The following is a 24,652-nucleotide window of genomic DNA, read 5'->3' as shown; positions in this document are numbered from 1 at the left end:
TTTGAATCCTCTATTAAGTCAGGAAAGCTAGATAAAGATGTAATTATGTACGTTTTTAGGTGCACAGTCTGTGTATGTGTGGACACAGTCTTCCATTTGCAGTGACCTCCTGTTAGTTTCAAAAGGCATTTTTAATGTTTTTCTCATATAGAAGATCTGTGTTAATCCTTACAATCATAAAATTCCATGATTTTATTATTTTTCTATACCAAGGGATATTACACATTAGGATATTCTAAAAGATTCTAGCATAGCTTGTTGTTGCTCTTGCCCCTTAGCAGATTATAAATTACTTGAGGCTTTTATCTTTTATCCATCCTCTCCCCAGACAAACAAAATGTTTTGCATATTATAGGCAGTCACTGGCATCACTGTAGATGATTTATATGAATTCACTGTCATTTTATCGTGTCTGTTTAGCTAAGGTAAGATTAATATTCATGCTAATGGATAACTTAGTGAAGACTGTGTATGTGTGTCAATTTTTCAGAGAGATCTTAAATGTTTTTATTGCAGTGTTTTGCTTCTTTGTCTTACACCAAACCAGTGTTTCTTCTTTATGTGATTCCCATCACATTGGAATTATTTTAAAATAATATTCAGAGACAGTGGGTTTTGAATCCTGACATTTAATATCTTGATTGACAATTCATCTTTAGTATAGAAGGCAGCATCTGGGGCTTTGTTTCTATTCTGGACCTCTTTCACTAATTCATGAAAAAGGTTTGGTGGTGGTTATGAGAAAGCATAGGGATTGTTAGGGAATATAAGAATCATAGCTTTTTTTTCCCGCTACTGGGGATTGAACTCAGGACCTTGCACTTTCCAGGCAGGTGCGGTGCCACTGAGCTATATCCCCAGCCCTAGAATCACAACTTTTTGAAATATTAATTGATACTAGCTCCTAATGTTGGGTTTTGATTTGCAGTTTCAGCCTCGAGGATATGAATGTCGGGACGCTGTGAACGGGTGTGATATTACTGAATATTGTACTGGAGACTCTGGCCAGGTATGGCAAACTATGTCTCAGGTAATACTTGGTACACATTTTAAAGCTTGCAATATAGATTCCATGTGTGAACATGCTTTGATTTCTTTTAGGTTTTATTTTGGTTTCTGGTTATTTCTACCTCTTTGACATTCTTTTATTTTGAAAAAGTTTGGTATGTTGTTTTTGGACCTATATCCTTTTCTTCTTCTTCTTCTTCTAGATATCCCCTTCATAAACAGTTCTCTTTTTTATTTCGTTTTTTTATATTTTATTTTTTAAGGACATGTTTGCAGTACATGGTGATCACATTCATCATGGGGATCTGTACATGTGCATAACACATCTTAATTCTTTTCATTTTCATTTCCTCCCCCTCCCCTCCCTCCAACCCTTCTTCCTCTTTTCTTTATATGATTTATATATATCTAGGTAATTGAATTTTTCTTGGCCCCAGTATATTAAATAGTACATTTACATTAATAAAGCACTAGTAAGCTGTTTTCAACCATTTTAAAGCTACAAACCCTTGCTTTTACCAAAGTGTGAGTGGGAGCCCAATGTAGAAAACAAAGAGCAAGCAGCGGTGCTCTGACCGAAGTAGGACTGGAAACAAGGGCCGCCTCCCTTGGTTTCTGTTGCTGCCTCTTTTCCTGTACATAGCGCTGGCTCTGTGGCCTCTATGGTTTGGCATCATTTTCTGTCCATTAAAATTAATATAACATTTTAGTTAGTGTTGCCTTCTAGAATTCTCTCTTCATGTACTTTTTATGTTCTTTCTTTATATTACATTAAGTATTTGTTACTCAAACATTTGTTGGCTGTGTGTCAAGCTCTGCTGTAAATGCCAGATACAAGTGGGCGGGAACAAGATTTATAAGGCCTTGTTTGTATGGAATTTACCTTCTGTCTAGTACAGGAAGACAAATAAACAAAACTGTGAGATGGCATAAGATAAGGTCATGTGAAAGAAAGGTCGGTGGGGGCATTCGGTGTGTCTTCCTGGAGAAGGTAGTGTCTAACTAGAGACACAAATAAGAGGGTGCTAATCAGGAATCCTTAGGTGCAGAAGCTTGGTTCCTTCAGGAAATGGCATGAAGGCATGAATAGCCAGAGGATAGCAAAAGAGGTTCAAAAAGGATTTTAGGAATCAGGGCAGGTTAGGGCTTGTAGGCCATGCTAAGGATTTTGAATTTCATTCTACCTTCATTTACATTTTGACATTACTTTAAAAGTATTTCCCTGAGGTTTACCTAGTATGCTAGAGGGCCTGATTCAATCCCCAGCACTGATGGGGGGCGGGTGCATTTTCTTGTACAGTTATACAGTTTTTAAAATAAATATCCTTTTCTTGATCCTATGAGAATCTGTCATGTGGATTTATTAGTTGATTTACCACCTAGTGGTGAATATTTAGATTTTGGCAGTTTTCATTGTTTTATTAGTATGGAAGTGAATACTTTTGTGCATTTTTAGAAATGTTTCTTATTCAGTGTTAACCTTAGTCCTGAGGATACGTTCCCAGGAGTACTTTTAAATATATAAACAAATTTCTTTGCAATTTTTCTAAAATATAATGATAGAGTATAAGAATTGTGGGTTGTACTTTCATGACAAGTGTGCTGACAATCCTGACATACTGTTTCACTGAGTTATATTTTTAGTTTTGTAGAATAATATTATTTTTATAATCCACATGTGAGGTTTAGTTCTCTGTACTCAGTCCTTTTAGAAGTTTTTTTACTTCAGTCTTTAACACTTGAATTGTCATGGAATTTATCAGAAATAAGGCTTTTCTAATGGGGACTCTTGTTCATTCTATTTTATTGTCAAAGAAAAATATATTTTTCTTTTTATTGTGTGCATAAGGTGAGAGTTGTACTGTTAATTTCTTACTGGTATATTAGCATAGAATTTTCCCTTGGAAATAATTTTTAAAGATGTTCAGAAGGAATCCAAAATAAATAATTGGAGTAAATCTTTCAAAATTTTCTTATATTCTGTAAGAGACAGTAAACCTTGAATGCAATTAATGCTAATAATTTTTAAGAATATAGAATCTCTGCAAATCTGTGTCTCTAGGCAGTATTTGGACTTTATCTTTTACTGCATGTTTTTGCTTATTAGCATTTACTGATATCCCTGAGCCACTTAAATTCACGTTATGGCAGAATAAACAATACATGTACATCGAGAGAAATCCTTGGTGAAAAATGTAGGATGATATGATAAATATATTTGAAAATGTGGGAAATGGTTTTTGTTAGTGCTGTGAGATAAGTCATCTAAATGGGTAGTATAATACACTTAAGTGCTTCTACACTATTGAAGCCTGCCTCAAAATAGGGATGGCATGACATGTACAGACGGAACTTGAGCACAATTCACAGGCAGAACAAAATACTCAGATTATGCTTCTTCCGTTTTAAAAATCTTGAGAATATACAAAGCCCCATAAGATAATAAATGTTTCAGTGATAAACAACTAGCTTTTTTAGCCTAAACCAAAAACGAATTGATTAGAAATCTTATCACACATGGCTATGGCAGTTTATAAGGACTTCTTTTTATTACTGAAGAATTCTACACATTTTTCCTGCTTGAAATATTATGAAAGTGAATATGACAAATTAATTTTAGACTCTGAAGTGTCTACTCTAGTAGCACCATTTTGTTTGCATTCCTGTTTACTGTGGTTGCATTAGTTTTAGAGTAAGTGAATAATTAATGATAGTTGATTAATGAGGTAATGACTGTGTTCTGAGTGAGTGGGTAGAGATGAAAGATGCACAGGGATCTCTGCAGCAATGCCGTTGGCCCAGTATTTCAGATTTCAGTGCCGATAATTGCATCCTTGGAATATTCACAGAAAGGTTGAATGAAAAACTGCAGTGAATGGAGCATGTGTGAGAGGCAGTTATTCTTTAGAATGACACAGAACTCCACAGCATTTTATCTTGCAGTGTTCACTCGTAGGTTACTGCTCCTTAGGAATGCTAAACTAGTTCCATTGCCTTTCTGTGATGAACCTGATAAACTGCCTGACATGTGGAGGATAGAATAAATTAATTACTCTGGTTTCTCTTCAGATCGCATAAATCTTTTGCCTTTAGAATAAGTTAGTTGCATCTGTATGGGTGGTGCGTGCATTTTCTTAATAGTAATTGAGCACCTGCCATGTGCCTGGTATTGTTCTGGGTGCCAGGAAGGCAGCAGGGAACAAAGGATACAGTCCTGCCTGTGTGGAGCTCACATGATGACAGGAACAACAATAAATAAGTAAAATGTATGAATTGCCACTTGCTAAGGAGAAGAAATAAAACAGGGAACAGAGAATGCCAGCCTCGGAGGGAGGTGTGGTTTTACAAAGCATGATTAGAAAAGGCCTCTTTGAGGTGATGATATTTACGCAAAGCTGCCAAAGAAAGGATGGAGTGAAGCATGCGAAAGTCCTGGGTGAGATTGAAGGGGCAGCAGAGGCCAAGTGTGTGGGCTGGCTGTAGGCTTAGCGATCGTGAAGAGTCACATAGAGAGGGGACAGCGGCAGGAAATGAGATCAGAGAGACGACAGAGCCAGGTGGAGAGGGGCAGATCACGAGGAATGACGACTGGAGGCCAGTGAGTAAGTTGGGAAGTCATTTAAAGGTTTTGAGCAGAGAAGCAGCGTGATCTGGCATTCATAGTTCTTAAAGGGACCACTCTAGTGAAATTCTAGACTATGGTGAGACCACAGGGGAAGCAGAGGATCAGGTAGGAGGCTGCCAGCCCCCTGGAATACAGATAGAGATGGCAGTGGCCTGGACAGGGGGTTAGCAGTGGAGATGGAGAAAGGTGGTCAGGTCTGGGATATCTTGAAGCCATCAGGATTTGTTGACAGATGGGGTGGGAAGTGTGAAAGAATGAGGAATAGGGGCTGTCTCTGTGGGTTTTGTCTTGAAAAACTGGAAGGATGGAAGGATGGAGGATCATTTACTGAGGAGGTGAAGAATGAGGGAGGATCCTAGTGCATATTTATTTCTGTTTCCCATTTACTTGTCACACCTGTGTAAATTTTCTCCTTTGTATTTTGAACATGGTAGCAAGAGCCTTTGAACTGACCTTTTCTCAGCTCTCTTAAATGTGCAGAAAATTTAACTTCACTTATTCAGGATAACTTTTGGGGAAGAAGTGAAGATATATTTTTAAAATTAATTTGATTAAAGAGGAGGGAGAGGGAAGCACAAAGCAGTGATGGGGGCAGGTAAAAATGATCCAAGTATTCATATGCATGTACAAATCTCCCAAAATTAAATCCATTGATCTGTATAACTAATGTATACCAATAAAAAATATTTAAGCCAGAGATTTAACTCAGTGGCGTCACATCTGCCTGGCAAGCGCAAGGTCCTGAGTCTGGTTTCTGGTTCCAAAAAGAAAAATTTAAGAAGTGATTTGTTAAATGGATCTGTAAAAAGAAATAATCATCACATCACTTTGAGGGGTCAGAAATGTCACGGCTATTACAGCAATTACATTGAGTTGAAAGGCCGAGTGTTTCTTCTGTTTCAGAAAAGCAACCCATAGGTATGTGTCATGGTGTTAAATGCAGACTTGACATTTTCACAGAGCATAGCGAGGTCTTGTAAATTAGTTCCTGAATAGGTCCACTCCTACATAACAAGCTGATTCATTTCCTTCACTGTCCATTATAATTCCTTCTACTTTGATCTCTGTAGACAAGTGAATATAATTTGTTATTCTAGTCCATCTCATGGTAAATAAAAAGTATAAGCATTCATTGCATGGACCTAATTTTCTTTTTTATTTATTTCTATCAGTGATAGAATTCATTTGGATAACTTAAGGACTTTATGTGTGTTATTCAAAAGTTTTCTAATTATATATTTATCATGCTTGTACTTTTTCTCATTTTTATATTTTGAGCACATTATTTGGAAGTCCTGGACACACTGTACATTAATTGAAAAGATAATATTTTTCAGTGCCCACCAAATCTTCATAAACAAGATGGATATGCCTGCAATCAAAATCAGGTATTCTAGGCTTTACATTTTTAATTTAATTTTAAAAAACATAAGTTTGAAAGATTTTTTTTCCTTTTTGATAAATGTAACTTTGGAAGGAAATTACTCAAGTAAATTATTGCATTGTAGTTCTAACTCAGAGTTGTTTTATGTCATACCGATTATTAAAGATATTTAACTCTGGTGACAAATTATCCAGAATGAGGGAAAAGAAAAGAGATACAATAGTTACACAGTGCAGAGTCTAATTTACTGAGCTGTGACTATCTTTAGATCACTTCAGCCTGTCTGTTATGGGAAAATATGGTAATCTGCTATAACATGTTTTTTTTGAATGGTATAACCCCAGCATTCACATATATAAGAAGCTAAGAAACATTTAAGTATCAAAGAAATGTACCATCTTTTGCTTTCCATGAAAATTTAAAATTTTAGGTCATGACTTGGCTTTAGAGAGCTATATTATGAGATCTGTTCTGAGTTTTAAATTTTAAATGTGTAGTGTCTTAAGCATCTGTTAAGTTCATGTTCTTATTGGTCACTATAGAAATATAGGCGTATGGAGTGAAAAACCTTACCTCACCCAACCAGCAGGAGACCTTGTTCACAGTCAGAATTGTAAGAAAAACAGTGCTAGTCACATGTGCCTCACTCCACGTGTGCTCTTGTCCCTAGGGCCGCTGCTACAATGGCGAGTGCAAGACCAGGGACAACCAGTGTCAGTACATCTGGGGCACAAGTAGGTTGCGTCTTCCTGCTCGATGGTCACACGCTCCTCTTCCTCTACATTTCACTTCTCTTTCAGCTTTGTTGACAGAAATGCACAGCTTATAGTGATTTAAAGAAATCTAGAAAAGAGTGAGAATAAAGTGAACTGTGACTCTTAGTCACAAAATCTACACCGCTCAGTGGTATGGTGCAGGAAAGGCGTGGATTATATCCTCAGCCTCCGCTGCCAAATAATAATAACAACACAAAAACTAGAAAACGACTCCTCACCCCAAGGACTTGTCTGTCATTGGAACTGAAGAGTGTTACTCAGTGAAATTCATCGTCTAGCTACTTGCATGGCTTACTTTGTGCCTTGGCCTTAACATTTACCCTTCCCATCCCTACCAGTTAGTTTCCTGTGTCTTTAACCTAGAAAAATACTAGACTTATTTAAAAAATTCTTCCATGCAGTATCTCAGTTCTGCACATTCTTCCTAAGGAGTAGATCTGTAGACAGTCATAAATCTCAGAACATTCCCCAAATGTTAATACACATACTCTCTTTCTGACATTTACCATGCCTCACCAATGGCTTCAGTTCTTGAGGATCAGATGGGGAGCTTGAGAAATGGGTCAGCCTTGCTGCAGAAGCTGGGTACCCTCAAAGGGAAAGAAAGAAAGCACACAAAAGCAAAGAACCTCTGGCAATAAGCAATTTCAGTGTATGGCAAGTGTCATTTATCTGTGAGATTTATATTCCATGCTTTGGTTTTGATAGAGGGAAGATAATTGAAATATATGGTCTTTTAAAAAAATTTAAATATCAAAACCCAAGTAGCAATATAAAATCTCAGTGGGCTAAGACTTTATAATTAATCTTCTAATATTAATGTAAAACAGGAGTAAGTGTTTGTAAGTGTTCTGTATGTCACTTCATTGATTCTTGCTGATGAGCCTTACCACTGCCCATCCTCATACCCACTAACAAGAATTAGCAGGAAGTTTGTTTCTCACATTAAATATAATGTTGTGTTGGAGTTTTTTGAGTAAGGTCACAAGAACCATTTGTTAAATTTCCCAGGATTTGATAACTGAGTGGACCTCACATTGGTAGCCTGAAATCAGCCCTGTGATATTTACACCATAGAAATTATTAAATGGTACATGTCAGGATTTTTTTTTCTTTTTCCCAGAGAATCAGTTGTTAGAACATTTAGTGACATCTTACTGGTTTTGGATAACGATGAGAACTAAAGTTAATTTTCTTTTCATGCTCATCTCCAAAAGAAGCTGCAGGGTCGGACAAGTTCTGCTATGAAAAGCTGAACACAGAAGGCACCGAGAAGGGCAACTGTGGGAAAGATGGAGACCGCTGGGTCCAGTGCAGCAAACAGTGAGTGGGAAACCTGCATGCAAGTGCAGAATAAGCCCAAATAAATGCTGCTTCTGGTTTTATAAGTGCTCAGATATTCAAAAATTTAGTGTGAGGGCCAGGGATTGAGCTCAGTGGTGCTGCTGCCTGCCTCGCAAGTGCAAGGTCCTGAGTTCGATCTCCGGTACCAAAAAAAAAAATTTAGAGTGTATATTTTAAGAATATTTTGGCATACGTAGAGGCAAATGACAACAGAGTAAACTGTCATTGTGCTATAGACTCACACCCTTTCTGTAGAAGTCAGAAAATTTATCATATGCTCCATGTTACCTGATTCTCCTTTTGAAGCATATTTTGCCCAAGTATTACAAATGAATGTTAGGTTTTAATTCTCAACTTTTGCTAGAATATGTGGTAAATAAGGACTAAAAGGTATAATAGACAATGTGAAATAGGAAGAAAAGGGCAAAGGGGAAGGGGAAATGGGAGGGGTAGGGGAAAGGAATGAAGGGAATGGAATTAATATGAGAAAATGGAAACAAAATCTTTGTAAATAGAGATGGAGGGGTTGAAGAGAGAGCAGAGGAAGGGTGAAAAATAAGAACCAAGAGAGATTATGTAAAGGTGCAAATTTCCAATGATGAATGTCATTATATTGAATACCTAAAATGTACCAATGAAATTTAAAAAAAAAAAAGTTTTAAGGAGAAAAAAAAGTACTATTTTGCAAAGTTTAAAAGGCAAATAATGTAGACAGTGAATATTTTGAGGATTCCTCAAAGTAAAATAATAATATACTGTGTTGTATTATTTTTCATTGCCGGGACAAAATATCTGACACACCACAACTTGGCTCATGGTCTCAGAGGGTTCAGTCCACAGTTGTCTGGCTCCAAGGCAGAAATGACATGGCAAAAGGGCCTGTTGGAGGAAAGTTGATCAACTTATGGCAGCCAGGAAGCAGAATAAGGGAAGAGTGCCATCGAGAGATATGATGACTAAAGCCACACCCCTAGTGACCCAACTCTAATGTGCCCTCCCTCCTAATAGCACCTTCAACTGTGAGCATCAGTGGATTTATTGTACTGATAAATACAGTGCCCCATGACCTAATCACTTCTGGAGTCTTTTAATAGTCAAATGACATACATTTGTAATCATCTCACAAATGGGGCCCCCTTTGATTTGATATTAGTCATCTGATATCTATATTTGAGACTTTTCCCTTCTGAAAAGCACCTGGTTAGTGAATATTGAAAGGTATCTCTACCCAGGAAAATGAGACTCTTTCAGAGAACATTGGTTCTGTTTCCCTTTGGTTGGTTGAGGAAAGTTATAATTGTGGTTTAGGAGTTTATTCAGTTTAATTTAGTGGCTTTGGACTATGGAACCATTAAGTTATAAGTCAAAGGTCTTATATTTTCTTTCCATAGCAATGAGGATTTCCTTCTCAATTTTGAAGCAATGCAAGGATTTAAGGAAGGTTTTATTTTTCTAGTTAATTACCTCTGTTCTTTAAGAAACTTTGCAATTGCGTATAGCCTTTGATGGTGAAAGAGGCCTTAGGAGGCAACAAATCTTTGGCTATAGTTTCTTTAAAACTAAATAAAAGTAATGGAGGACAGAACTTCCCATCTAATGTCTTTCAAGTAAAGCATAGATCTTCCAAGATGTTGATGCTCAGTTATTGAGGTGTCAGGGAGTAGGAAAGGATTGAAGTAGTCAAAATCTGTGAGTTGGGCCATTCTGAATTTCATTACCTTTATTCATTAGCTCCATGTCTTAGACAAATCTGTTCATTGCCCTGTATCTAACTTTGGGAGGCATTGGATTAGATGATGGTGAAAGAGATCTTTTCAATATCTGGTAATAGAATATCCAGTCCGCAATGAGTTAAGGAAAATTAGTATATATTTCTGAAACTTTAAAAAATATGAAACATAATATATAAACTGACAAGTGAATAATGGTCTCAGTTACTTTTCTTTTGTCACTGAGACAAAATACCAAACACCTAAAGTTAAAGGGGAAAAGGTTTATTTAGCTCACAGTTTGTAGAATTTTCAGTCCATATTGGCTTGCTCCAAGGCTCTGCTCCATGGCAGACTGGCATCATAGAGGAGAAATAGTTCATAGTGAGCAGAAGCTAGCAAAGTAAGCGAGACCAGACAAGCCTCTTTCTGCCCCTTATATTGTATCCAGGTCAGCAGGATTAGGGTAGTCCCAAACAGTCAGTGGACTGATTTAGTAATCACACACCCTTAATTGGAGCACCCTTAATCCTAGCATTGCACCACGAAGCAATCATACACTCTAGATCCAGCCACCTCTGAAAAAGCCCCACCTATGACTGCATGAGGCTTTGGGGGAATATCTAGACACAAGCCATACTAATAACACAAGTATACTTTCCTGCAGATATTTATGATGTGAACTCCCATGCAAGTCCTAGTTGGGTCAAGTACTAGAATGCAGCCACATCCCAGAAATAATGTCTCCTTCCCCATGTCAGCTCCCTATCTCTTTCTTGGAGGTCCCTTCATCCTGACTTTTGTGACAGTTACTTTCTTGCTTTTCTATAGTTTTATTTCCTAAGTTTTCATCCCTAATACTTATGTATTATTTTATATTTTGCTTCTGAAGTTCACCCTTTCAAGAGTTTTGTTCATAATTGAGTACTTTAACAGTTTTTTCATAATATGCTCTTCATTTTCATTGTTCATTTATTTCCTTTTTGTACATGCACATGTGAACACACTACAATTTAGTTCTCCATTCTATGTTGATGGACATTTGATTTATTTCTGTGTGTTGCCCATTAGAAGCTATACTGCTGCCAGCATTCTTCTGCATGTAACGTAGAGCACATTTGTACACATTTCTCTTAGGTCTGTACCCAGTAGAAAATTTGCTAAGTCATAGGGAGTGAATATTTTCAGCATCACTAGATGATATTAAACTGTTTTCTAAAAATGGGGTAAAAATCCTACCATCAGTCATATGTATATTAGAATTTGTTGTACCACATTCTCACAGATTTTTTACTTTTATCTTTTCTGGTGAGTGTGACTATTACCATTGTTTTAATTTGCATTTCCCAGGTTCTAAATGGAATTTAGCACATTTTTATACATTTATCAGGCATTGATTCCCTTTTCAATGATGTAATATTTCAGTTCTTTATGCATTTTTTTTTTTGTACCGGGGATCGAACTCGGGTTCTTGTGTTTGCAAGGCAGGCATGGGAACCACAGAGCTAAATCCCCGGCTCTTTATGCATTTTTGAAGACTCATTGTTTACTTAATCAGTAGACTGGAAGTAGTTGTCCTCATGACGGGTGAGTCATATAACAATATTCCCAAGGACCTAAATGATTTCTACTCTTGTGTAATCCTTACACTGTTAGTTTTTTCCTGGTGCTTGTGAAGTCATGATTTTAAAGTAGACGCATAAACTGCAGATTCACAGGAAGAAAGTAGAAATAGGAGCAAAAGATTTTTCTCTTGTTAGGCTTTAATCTTTTATCCATTAACCAAAACCGGTAAGCAGTTCTCTAGCTGAATTTTTCTCCAATCCCTGTAGCTCTGTCCTGTTTTTAGCTCTAGAGACTGGGGAGGAGGAATGCATAGGAAAGGTTGTGCAGGAAATGGGATCTCCATGACTAGCTTAGACCAGGCATAGTCCATCTTCAGGGCTGTATGCATAATTCCCCTAAACTGAACTGTGGACTTCTTGACGGGAAGAAGGGGGTCATAGCCAACCCCAAATATCTGAACAAATGTTTTTATTTTAAAGGAAAGAAAATGTTTCGACATTATGAATATATGTGAACTGAAGTGTTTTGATTATTTTTTGAGCTTGATTCCTCCTGTCTCGATCTCTCTTTTTTTAAACATGTTCAGTGATGTGTTCTGCGGATTTTTACTTTGTACCAATCTCACTCGAGTGCCCCGTATTGGTCAGCTTCATGGAGAGATCATCCCAACTTCCTTCTACCATCAAGGTCGAGTTATTGACTGCAGGTAACATATTCAATATTGGAAAACTTCATAAAACATAAGAACTACAAATTGCAAAAATTAATTTTGAAAAAAATCAAAGTTTTTCTATTTATTACAAGAGAAAAGTTGACTTCCCTTTCATATTGAGAGTCACTTAAAAAGGTAGTGTATTAAAAAAAGATAGTGTACTGACTTGCAAATTAAATTTGCTCAAAATTGTGCAAGTTATTCATAGTGAGGCATTCTTTCAAATCATAATCTTACAAACAGAATTATTAAAGGTTAAATATCCTTCATCACAGATTCTTGGGACCAGAAGTGATCTGGTGTTTGGGATGCTTGCTTATATGAGATATCTTAGAAATTAATTTATATTCTATATACACTTATACATATATACTTTATACATAAAACTGAAGGTAATTTTTAATTTATATTTTAAATTTATTTTATCAACATAAAGTATAAATTGTACATATGCATGGAGTTCAGTGTTATGTTTGCATACAACCATACAGTATACATTGGTTATGTACAACCAACTAACCTCCACCCTCCTCATCTACTCCAGAACTCTTCCAAATCCCTCATAATCATTATTTATTTTCAAGTTAACTTTCTTTAGTTTCCACCTAAGTGAACATGAGGTACATGGTCAAATGTGAAATTTTCCACTTGTGGTATCATAATAGTGCTCAGAAAGTTTCAGATTTTGGATCATTTCTGACTTCAGATTTTTTAATAGAAATACCAAGTCTGCATTCATTTTAGCCCATGATTAAAATTTTGATCATTGAAATATGTCACTATTTGTACATGATGTATATGTTTTATTCTTATGACAAAAAAGTTTTAAGCTATACTTTATGTAGCATGTGTCTAGTTTAGAATATAGCTTTGACACATAGCTGATCATATATACAAAATATTTATTAAAATGTTATTTATAGTTGTCAGCACATATTTCATATTTAGTTATCTTGTGAGTACAAGACTCATAGTTATGAGCTTTATTGTCTTTTTAAGCTGGGCAGTCTTATTCCAAGTAAGTATCATTCCCTTCGTAGTTCTGAGATACCACTCTCTTACCTAAAGATTTGTTGTCTATATGCTTTTGAGATTTCCCTACAACTTTGTGTTCACCATCTGCACTTTTATTTTTTGTATCTCCAGAATGCCAAACTTTCATCTTATATGAGCAGATGTAAGATTTGGAATTATGTAAAAGTAATTTTAATAAATTGATTGGATTTCAAATTGGATAATGTTGTCTTAGACAAATGATTGCTGTTTTCTTCTCTTTTTAAATGACTTTATAGGCTGAGCAGGTTTTGAGACAATAAGATCATTCTTGGATTAAATTTATAGTCTTCAAAGTTAGTTACTTTGATGCACACAGCTTTCTTTGTATGTGTACATTTTCACTTATCTTTAATAGCCTAGTTAAGTTATATTGTTTTCTAAACTAGCATGTCTATAAAATATTCAGCAAGATACTGTTAGTAATTATAGCATTGTTTATCATTCAAGTTCAAGTTGCTCCTTTGAAATTTTAGGCATATCAATAGAGAACAACTAGTTTTTTTATTTTTTCAATTATGAATAGTCAAATCCTCTGAAGTAAAAATAATAATTTTCAAAATATTTTCATTTGCTGTTTTTGCTCAACATCTGGTTTTTTCTATGATGCCACATCTGGAAGCTTTGGAGATCTAATGGCAGATTTGCTGCTTTGTTCTTATACAAACGCCTCTCCCTTAGTCTTAATATTGGGTGTTGGAAAACAAGTGAAAAGTTCAAACACATGTGTGCAGATGACAGTTTTTTTTTATTAAGAAAAAAGAAGAGAAGAGTGGAAGGATGCTAAGAGAAACCTCTGTCCTCACACAGGCTCTTCAGTTTCATGAAGAGCAAGCTTACTCATGCTGATGTTGTATTTATAATTACAGTGCTAATGGTTGTGTGGATATCTTTCTCCTTTTAGTGGTGCTCATGTAGTTTTAGATGATGATACAGATGTGGGCTATGTAGAAGATGGCACACCGTGTGGCCCATCCATGATGTGTTTAGATCGAAAGTGCCTACAGATTCAAGCCCTAAATATGAGCAGCTGCCCACTTGATTCCAAGGGTAAAGTCTGCTCAGGCCATGGGGTAAGTAAGCACCAATCTTTTGGCTCAAACTCTTCCCTGCCTGGCATCCTGAGAGTTCGCAGTAATTACACTTCTGCTATTTTCCTATAGTAACTATTGCCAGTATCTATGCACTGATTATAATTATTTTCTTAGTACTTTTATCTGCTAAGAATAAACTATGTGTTAATTTTTTTGTTTTTCATATCACTGGCTATTTGTATTCTCCACATTTTCCAGATATAATTTAACATCTGTAGTAGGATTCTGCAGAAAAACAGAATCAGTAGGTCTATCTATCTATATCTATATATCTGTATAATTATAAAAGGAATATATTATAAGAAATTGGCTTACATTATTTTGAGGGTTGAGAAGACCTACAATTAGCTGTCTATAAAATGGAGAGCCAAACCAGGCATGTACTCCTGTAATCCCAGCTACTTTTGGAAGGCAAGGCAGGAGAATTATAAGTTCAAGTTATCTTGGGCAATTTAGCAAGGCCCTGTCTCAAAGTGAAAAAAAAATGTATCTCAGTGGTAGAGTGTTTGCCAAACATGTGCAAAGCCCTGGGTTCCATCTCTAGCACTGCACATTAGAAAAAATGGAGAGCCAGGAAAGCAAGTCCAAAATTTAGACTAAATCCAAAGGCCTGAGAATCAGCTGGGCCAGTGGTATAAATCCCAGTCCTAGGGCTGGAGAACATTAGATGAAATGTTCCAGCTCAAGCAGTGAAGTGGAAAAAAAAAAAAAGGGGGTGAATTTCTCTTTCTCCTCCTTTTTGCTCTATTCAGGTTCTCAGTGGATTGGGCAGCGCCCACCCGTATTGAGAAGAGCATCTGCCTAATGGAGTCCACTGATTCAAATGCCAGTTTATCTGGAGCCATGCTCACAGATGGCAGACACATCCAGAAACAATGTTTAATGAGGCATTCCATGGCCAAGCCAAGTCTCCATGTAAAATTAATCATCACAACATTTAAAAGGTGGAATAAAATTGATATGGTTCTTAAAGGAACTGTAGACCTCATATGGCTATCGTGCATAACCCAAAACAAACTGTCTCAGTTACTCCCATTCAGATGAGTATGCACATACTGAATATCTATGTGAGCAAGGTCACACTAGACTAGATGTTAGAACATGGATGATATTCACATATTTACAGTTATGCTTGGACTCTTGTCAGCCAAAGAGAAAATGTTGTCTCTATTCACATCTGCATGTATCTTTAATTCTGTGAACAGTGTTTGGGCAAGTTTTGCTTACTAGAAAATGTAAGCATTATATCAAAAAACAAGTTTTAATAGTTATTTAATAGAAGGAAAAAGTGGAAACAAAGCTTTTGTAAATGAGGAGAAGAAGGGTTGAAAGGAGAGGAGGGAAAGGGGGAAAAAAAGAAGAATCAAGAAATATTGGGCCAGGGATTTAGCTCAGTGGTTCTGGTGCCTGTCTCGTAAACACAAGGTCCCGAGTTCGATACCAGGTACCAAAAAAAAAAAAAAAAAAAGAAATATCATGTACAGGTACAAATTCCATATGGTGAATGTTATTAGTATGTATCTAAAATGTACTAATAAAATTAATTTTTAAAATGAAATAATAAACTTGAGATATTTAAAAATTTATACAGGCATCAGAAATGGAAAAGAGAGAAATATTAAAAATACTGAGAGGAATAATATAGAGACACCTTGGAATGAAGGGAAAAGCAGTCTAAAATAGATAGATAGGCAGTTGATATGGAGTAGAAGGTGGAAAGACCCAGGAAATGTGGGTCCGGTGATGATCTAGAGTTTGGGGTTTGTTGAAGTGAAGGCTCATAGGGAGACAGCACAACATTGTGATTTAAGAGCATGGATTTGGGGGCTAGAGAGAATCATAGGATCTTCTTCCTAGTGCAGTGACTTTGTCTAAACCACTTCCCCTTGCTTAGTCCTCAGCATGCTGGGGTGCGGATTAAGTAAGATGCTCTATGTAAAGTCCTTAGCATAGGTACTTGGCACAGATTAAATGTTCAGTAATTGCTGACTTCAAATCATTGGACAGGCTTTTCAGGAATTCCAGTACTCTAAAAACATAGATCTTAATGCATAAAAAGACCCTTACTTCTTTCCTACTACCCTTCCACTTTTTATCTTGCTTTAAAAAGATCAGAATCAGGGCCGGGGATTTAGCTCAGTGGTTCCGCCACCTGCCTTGGAAGCACAAGGACCTGAGTTCGATCCCCGGTACCAAAAAAAAAGATCAGAATCAGCCATATTCAACACCATAATCATGGTATTGAAACATTTCATATTCAACTTCTAAATTTGATAATCATCTTTGATACCTGTCTCTGAAAGTATTTCACAGGGAAATAAGGGCTTAAACACCCTTCTCTTTAGCTTGCAAATGGTTAGTTATTTCATCTAAATTACAAGTCCATTTGAGCTTGCTATGTGGTTCCCAAAGAGCAGAGACAAAGGTCACTCCAAGGTCTGCAGGCTGACTGACTGAGGAAGGGTTAATCCATGCCTGGCAGGACTCCTTATTTGGCAGGGAAAGTGCCACCAAATGAGCTTGAGGTTGGGCATGGTCATTTACCAATGAGCTGGTGATTTATGGTTCATGGCCTTTTATTGCCAGCAATGTCACTTGACATTGTACATATGATTTTACATATCTTCCCAGAAAAAACTGTTTCTAAAAAAATACTTTCTCTGACATTTGTGTGCATAAACAATATTATCATGCATGATACAAATTTTAACTTTTTATTTTAACTTATATTTTTCTATAATTAACAGAAAAAAGATGCAGAGTTTGATCTGTGTATCATTAACCCCTTGTCTACTGCTAAAAACATGGAAACTTAGAGAAAATTCCAGATAATTTGTAACACTCCCTCCCTCCCCCATGTGTTCTTTACACTGATCACTGCAGTTCTGCACAGCACGGTGGAAGTGCCCAATCTCCGTTCTTTCTTCACAGGTGTGTAGTAATGAAGCCACCTGCATCTGTGACTTCACCTGGGCAGGGACAGACTGCAGCATCCGGGATCCAGTTAGGAATCTTCACCCACCTAAGGACGAAGGACCTAAGGGTTTGTGTGATTTCAGTTTTAATCCATTGCATACTGCATTCAGGCACACTAGATTAGAAAGGAGGCACATAAAGAATATCTATTTTTCCATTAAAATATATAATGCATCTTGTTGCAAAAATAATAATTCAATGTCTGTCATGTTTTTAAAAATGTTTTTGAATTACTTCTTAGCCTAGAACTGAGATTAAGAAGTAAAAATATACAGATATCCTTTAATCCAGTTTCCTTTCTCTCCTTTAAATGTCTTCATTTTCCCATAATCACAAATGCTAATGATTTTATACTTTTGTCTAAGCTATGCTAGTTTTCTGATAGATAGTCTTTTTATTCTTCAATATTTGTATCCATTCAGAGGGAGTTGTAGTCTCCCATGCTCCTTAGAAACACTTTTTGATTGAGAAGGACTTTAGTTCTTGAGAGAAAACATGAACGGTCCATATCTTTGTTTTAATCAGTTATTAAGAGGAGAAAAATTAGAATTGTAGAATTAGAAGTCTCAGTGGCTACCTCATACTGCCCTCTGTTTGTGTGACAGGACGCTTAGGCCCTGAGGTCAGATGACATACTATGTGTTACCCAGGCAACCAGAGGTCACAGTGGGATCAGGACCGACCCACAAGCCTAATCTTAGACTCATGCTGTCTTTGTTATGTCTAGGAATAGGCTTACCACAGCATCTATAGCACTCTACCTGAGAAACTAAGGATTACTAGAAACAAAATGTTTTGTTTGTGTGATACTGGGGGTTGAACCCTGGGCCTTCACACTGAGCTATATCTCTAGCCCCCATTTTTTATACTTTTTGAGACAAGGTCTTGGTTAAGTCACTAGGCTGGGCTAAAAACTTGCAATTTTCCTGCCTCAGCCTGCTAGAGTCTTGGGATTACAGGTATATGACAGCATGCCCAGCCAGAATCAGTTTTGAAATACAGTCATGACATTGTAGATCAGCTTCCTTTTCATGATACTGCTCTCAGTAGTTTCTAAATAACTGTCATACTTTCCTCCTTCAGGTAGAAAAGCACATGAGAAATAGTATCATGTTGATCAGCTTTATTTTGACTAAAAATTCATTTAAATAAACTCTGCACTTAAGTGTAATCTGTATAGGAAAGTGACCCCATAAGCAGAGAAAGCTTGGTAGCTGCAGTACCTGAAGAGATGTGGGCTTGTTTGAATGCACGTGAATTGTTCTGTAAAGTAGATATGACAAAACACATATCATAGGGCCAGAGATTTAGCTCAGTGGTTTCGCCGCCTGCTGCACAAGCGCAAGGATTCGAGCTCGATCCTCGGTACCACAAAAAACAAAAACCAAAACAACCACATATCATGAACTTGCTTAACATGTCCAGGATATTAAAATTTTGTATAAGAGTCATTATCATTATCACAGCTTCACAGTCTATTTCTGCTCTTTTTTCTATTTCTGAAAGCAAACCCATTCCATCTTACATTTAGTCTTTTGTTGCTTTAAAACTAGAACAAAACATTCTTGGATCCCCTTCAGAAGTTAGATTTGGAGACTTAGGCTCTGACAAGAGAAGCAGCAGTTTATTCTCTCCATACATGTCTGTTTAAAAACAACAACAACAACATGGGCTGGGGATTTAGCCCAGCGGTTCCGTCGCCTGCCTCACAAGTGCAAGGACCCGAGTTCGATCCCCGGTACCAAAAAAACCCCACAAAAAACAACAACAACAAAAGATCTAGATGCAGTTCCCTCTGGTGATGTATAAAGATGCCGGTGCAGACCTGTGCTTCCTCTGCCCTTCTTTAGATACAGTAGGGGATATTAATTGTCTGGTTCTAGCTATTCCCCACTCCCGTCACCTACCTGTCCCAAGAAAAGTTAACTTTGGGGACATAAAGCAAACACTATGTGCTACAGGAGAGGGTACTCACAGCTGCCTTTTGTTTTGTTTTCTCTTATTTAATATGGTGGCATTTTAAACTGTCTTTAAGAAAATAACTTTTTGATTATTCAAGTCATAAATATTTGTTGCAGAAAAGTTCTACAGTAGAAAACATAAGGAAAGTATATGCTCCTTATAGAAAATTCAGAAAAGATTTAAAAAGCAGTAATAATCTTCCTTAATTTCAGAACTCATGGGTAGTGAATGTAGGCATTTTGATGTATTTCTTTTCTTTTGCAAGTTTTTCTTTTTTTATTCTTAGAGAAGACAGTGAATCATAGAATAAAGACATCCATTGGTATCAATATTGTTAAAATTCTTCTGAATTTCTAATAATGTTGATTAAGTTGAAAAGAAGTCATTAATAGAAATTAAGATCAGAAATTTTTGTAAGTCATTATATTTCCAGAAAAACTAAGCAGTTTTAGTATAACTAAACAATAGTTTCATCAGTAATGATTACTTATATCTTTTCATTTCTTTAGAAAAACCTATTAATATACTAATGAAATGAGAAAGAACAGAAGTCAAACATTTAAAACTTTGTTGTAGATTTTAGGATTTTATTTTTAATATTCTGGTTAAGAGAAGATGCAAAGAGAATGCACTTTCCATTTATTTTTATCCATTAATTGACTGTCTAAAATTTAAAAGAGAGTACATCTCTGGCACATAGTGGACAGTCAGTAAATATTTCATTACTTCCATTTGAGAATATGTAAAAGAAATGAAGTGCTGCATGTTTGTGCTGATTTGAAGTTTATTCATATCTATTTCCTGTGTTGACTTTAGGTAATGAGCTCACAGTATTGATGCAATCAGTACGGTTCTGACTGTAGGTTCTGCAGCGTTTGAGTTCCCAAGTTTTTCTCCATAACTGCACACTGTATCTTGTTTCTCGAGATCTGATTGGTTTGGTGGCCCTTACTTTATTCAGCACACTATTTGGGCCCTCTCCAGTGCTTGCCACATATAAGCGGCACTCAGCAGACCTGGCTAGTCACATCCATAGACAAACATATTCTGTACAGATGCAGTGAGAGGGTACTAAAAATACTTACTCTTATTTAATGCACTTTCTTGATATGGATAAAAATTGAAGAAACATAATGAAAATATTCCTTTTTTAAAAAATCATTAATCTGGGCATTCAGTTGCACAGAACTGTAGCCCTTTGGATCAAGATCAAATCAGCAAAACTAAAGGTGAATTCTGTGACTCCCTTTCTATCATATTATTATATTATGATTGGGGGATATCTAAAATGGTTATTTCTTTTTAATTATAAGTTGCAGAAAGAAAAGAAATTCAGTTAAGGGCCAGGGATTTAGCTCAGTGGTTCCGCTGCCTGCTGTGCAAGCGCAAGGACCCGAGTTCAATCCCTGATACCAAAAAAAAAAGAAAGAATAAGAAATTCAGTTTCTCTATCTGGGTAGAGACTCAAAACATCCACATAGTCATTGCCACTGTAGTCATTGTACTTGCTAAGGTTGTTCACAGTGGACCCATAGTAAAACCTACTGGGGTATCACCCCAGCTTCTCAAACAAAAATTATCAAAAGACAAGAAATAGGATCTTGAAGCACAAATGCCATAAATAAAAATTTTCTTTCTTTTTTGTGGTGCTGGGAATTGAACTCAGGGCCTCTCTGTGCTAGGCAAGTGCTCTGCCACTGAGCTGTCCCACCAGGTTCCAGAGTAAGAATTTTCAAAAAGACTTTCTATTACATATTATTTCCTTCATTTTTCTACATTGTCATTTATTCCATAGATTAAAATTCTCTTATCCCTCTTTTCTCAACTTGTTTCCACTGAAATCACTGAAAGAAATTTTCTACAAGGGTAGAATACATTTTAACTTTGCTTAAAAGAATTTCCACTTGCTCTAAGTAGATCCATGTCCAGTATACTTTATTTTTGGCAATTCATAGACATCTTTGCATGGTGATTATAGTGGAATACAGTGGAACATCTCTCATTTGAGTTTATCATGGCATTAACATATGAGGGAAGAGAAGAAACTGGATCACATGAAATGTTTTCCGTGATATATGTATGGGCAGAAACATTGCCCCTAGGAAGCCTGGGCCAGGCCCTTCAATCAAGACCACAGCCATCAAATCAGAGATAAAAAGTCCCCTCTAGGCAGTTCAGTCCAGCCCTATTGTTTTATAAATGAGAAAACTAACTTAATTATCAGGCTTAGCAGCTAATTAGTGATAAAGACAAAAATAAAATTTAATCACCTTAGCTTGAGCCTGTCACATTATTTTCTGTTATTCCGTACAGCCTCATTGAAAGCTGAATTAAGTTATTCTGCTAGTTCTTTGGGTACAGTGATAAGTATAAAGGGTGAAACTAAGCAATGATTAAGCTTATTAACTGGTCAGTAACTTGTCATTTATGCTTAATATGGAATTAAAGAATCATTAAAATTTAGAATTTTGAAAATGTTTTCTACATTTTAATAATTACTCAAGTATTTAGTATTTACATTTACCTTTTGCACCTGTCCTTTTGATGACTTTGTGAGTGTACAAATCTTTGATTTTATAATTCATATTGTATATTAGATAAGATTATCATATATGATTGTGTTTGTGTATAATTATGTGTTACCTAGCCATTTTTCTCATTAATCATGGTCTCATCAATAACTTAAGGAATTGCCAAGTTTTAAAATGTTTTAGTAACTATGAGTTTGAGAAAAACTCCATATTTTCATAGCATAAATCAAAATCACATTCTTTTTTGTGAATATAACCGTGCATGCTAGGCAAGTGTTCTAACACTGAGCTCTGCCACCAGCCCTTGATGTAATATTCTTAATGAAATAATTTATTGTCCATCCATTCAGACATTTGTCCCAATATATCAAAAAAGGACTTTATTTTTTTAATTTCATGGAAAACAGTAAGGAGGTCAAAGATATGTCTAATATATTGAAATTTGGAGCAAGATAAAATCTCTGATTGTGATGCCAGTATTTTACTATGAAGTATAAGTTTTATTTAGTATTATTTCTCATCCTAAGTTTTAGCAAAATTACAAATCCTTGAAGAAAGACCATTGGTTTATAAAGACCAATGATGGCTTTTGTTGCCTCTTCCTTTTGAAAGATTAAGGGACACAGGATTTTAGACACGTTTGACCATTGGAATCACATGAATGAAATAGTGCACCATCCTGTTTCAGGAACTCAAAGAAAACAGCCACTCAGTTTCAAAAGAGTGCAGTATCTAAATATCTGAAGCATGACTTGTCTGTGGAGGAATTCTACATATAAAATAGAGAATCTTAGACAAGAGAAAATTTAGTTTATATTTTACTATTACAGGCTGATCAAAAATTCCACTGTTTAGTAGGACTCAGAGAGCAGTTACCAAGGGTAAAAATGATAAACCCGTAACTGAAATAAACATGAAAACACTGCTAGGTAATTTACAGGGTCCACAAGACACTTTATAATGACAGGCAATTGTGTCAGAGGGCAAAGTTAAACTCCTGATATGAAGATTGTGCTGTTAGCTGGAAGCATTAAGAACTCTGTCTTCAGGTTTGGTAGGATGAGAAGAAAAATAAGGTACATCATCATGTGTTCAGAATAATGCCTGGGAGAAAAGAAGCCAATTAGTAATGAATAAATGAGTAAGTGAATGAATGAAAAAATGCAATTATATAATAACCACATATTGAAGTAAAGCTACATCATAGGCCCCCACAGAACCAAGAAAGTTTTTTTAGTGACATGATAAATCCTTGTAGCTATGAAAATAGCTACAACCTCCATTCTCAAGTATGTCTGCTCTAAAAATCTACCCACCTGAAGGCCACTCAATTAAATCAGTCAAACTAAAAACATGCTTAGCCAGCACTTAAAGAGGTAACTAATTGTTCACTATCATGACACAGAATCCGATGGATCTTTACATGGTTTTCAGTGTACCAGAACTAAAACTAGCAAGAGGTAGGGAGAGCAGAATTGTAGAGTGCATTTCTGAAAAAGCTATTTTTCAGCTTTCTTTTATCTTACTCTGTTAGGAGTACTTATCAGTTAAGAATTTGAAGATAATTATTTTTTCTCAGTGGAGATTACAGACTATATCTGTTTAAGTATCTAGATAAGTTTCTTGTTCCCTGACTGAGATTGTAACACTTGCAGGGTGGGCTGCCTAACTGTCTTATTCCCGCCGTGAAAAATTATACCATAGCACATACAAAAGCCTTTTTAAAAATATTTTTCATCTTTTGTAGTTATAATTTAAAAAAATTAACAAACATTCATTTAGCATCCCATTTTATGTTTTTCCTACAATTTATCAGATATAGCTTACATAAAAATTGAAAAGCTAATAGGACTTTCACCCGCTTCTGCTCTGAGTCTAATGGATATGACTTAAGCTAAAAAAGTTATAAAATAGGGCCGGGATTTAGCTCAGTGGCATCTCGCCTGCATTGCAAGTGCAAGATCCTGAGTTTGATCCAGGTACTGGAAAAAAACGTTATAAAATAATCTGTATTAGTTAATTTAGGGTTCTGAAAGCAATGATTTTTAGGGTCTTAAACATTGAAACTTTATATTTGGAGTACCTTTCCATCCCAGTGTTTGCCTCCATAATTTGAAAATCTGAACTGTAGTTTGGATTGTTTTGAATTATAATGCATTGTCACATTTGGAAAAAATTAGTCCTCCTTATATGTTGGTCTTTTTCCTTTTCCCCTCAATAGGTTCAATAGAGTTTTGTTGTATCTGCTATCTTTTGTTTGTTTTGTTTTGTTTTGTTTTGTTTTTAGGACAATTCAAGTTGTACCCAGTTTATAACACTAGCCTCTCATTCATATTATATCTTTAATAAAATGCAGTTATTTTTATTTTGTTTTGTTTTTGGTACCGGGGATCGAACTCAGGACCTTGCGCTTGCGAGGCAAGTGGCGTCACCACTGAGCTAAATCCCTGGCCCTAAAATACAGTTATTATGCAGTTGCTCAATGGGGTCAGAGAGCCAAGTCCTCTCTTGTCTTTAGGTAGAAAATTTGCTAAGAAGGTCGGTGAGAGCTGGGCGTATGTCTCTGTAGCGGGGCACTTGCCTCGCATGCTCAAGGGCCTGGGTTCAGTCCCCAGTACTGCAGGAAAAAAAGTCAATGAACCCTGTACAAAGCCTTAAAAAACTGTGACTTCGAGTTTCAGTTCTGGTTCTTTGTTTTGTTTCACTGTTTTATAGCACAATTTGTGTGAAGCAGATCTGTTTTCATGGATGAGGTGACTAAAGGCAGTACTGTTGATTTGCATAGGCGATAAGGGACTATGCATCCACACATCTGTGCAGTCACACATTCACAACCCTAAATAATCTGCCTTCTTCCTTTAAAACCAAACTCCATGTTATCCGTGTAGAGAAAACGTCGGAGACTGCTACTC

General features: G+C 36.2%; 1 protein-coding gene across 7 annotated transcripts in view; it reads left to right on the top strand.

The window, feature by feature from the left end:
* The window catches only part of Adam23 (ADAM metallopeptidase domain 23), a 227,888-nt gene that overhangs the window by 187,233 nt on the left and 16,003 nt on the right, over positions 1–24,652 (top strand). For 4 of the 7 annotated variants that reach the window (XM_087206240.1, XM_087206243.1, XM_087206237.1 and 1 more), the window contains exons 18-24: positions 929–1,030; positions 5,971–6,021; positions 6,688–6,751; positions 8,011–8,116; positions 11,999–12,118; positions 14,082–14,250; positions 17,203–17,314. In XM_087206240.1, coding sequence (XP_087062366.1) covers positions 929–1,030; positions 5,971–6,021; positions 6,688–6,751; positions 8,011–8,116; positions 11,999–12,118; positions 14,082–14,250; positions 17,203–17,314 — 724 coding nt within the window. The remainder of the gene's footprint in view (positions 1–928; positions 1,031–5,970; positions 6,022–6,687; positions 6,752–8,010; positions 8,117–11,998; positions 12,119–14,081; positions 14,251–17,202; positions 17,315–24,652) is intronic. The other 3 variants (XM_087206242.1, XM_087206238.1, XM_087206241.1) reach the window with 1 other exon arrangement.

This window comes from Heterocephalus glaber, unplaced genomic scaffold, assembly GCF_053883595.1.
Source record: "Heterocephalus glaber isolate CG9 unplaced genomic scaffold, H.glaber_assembly_v1.0 deba00000621, whole genome shotgun sequence".
NCBI classification, from domain to species: domain Eukaryota; kingdom Metazoa; phylum Chordata; class Mammalia; order Rodentia; family Bathyergidae; genus Heterocephalus; species Heterocephalus glaber.
This window is presented reverse-complemented; position numbering and strand designations above follow the sequence as displayed.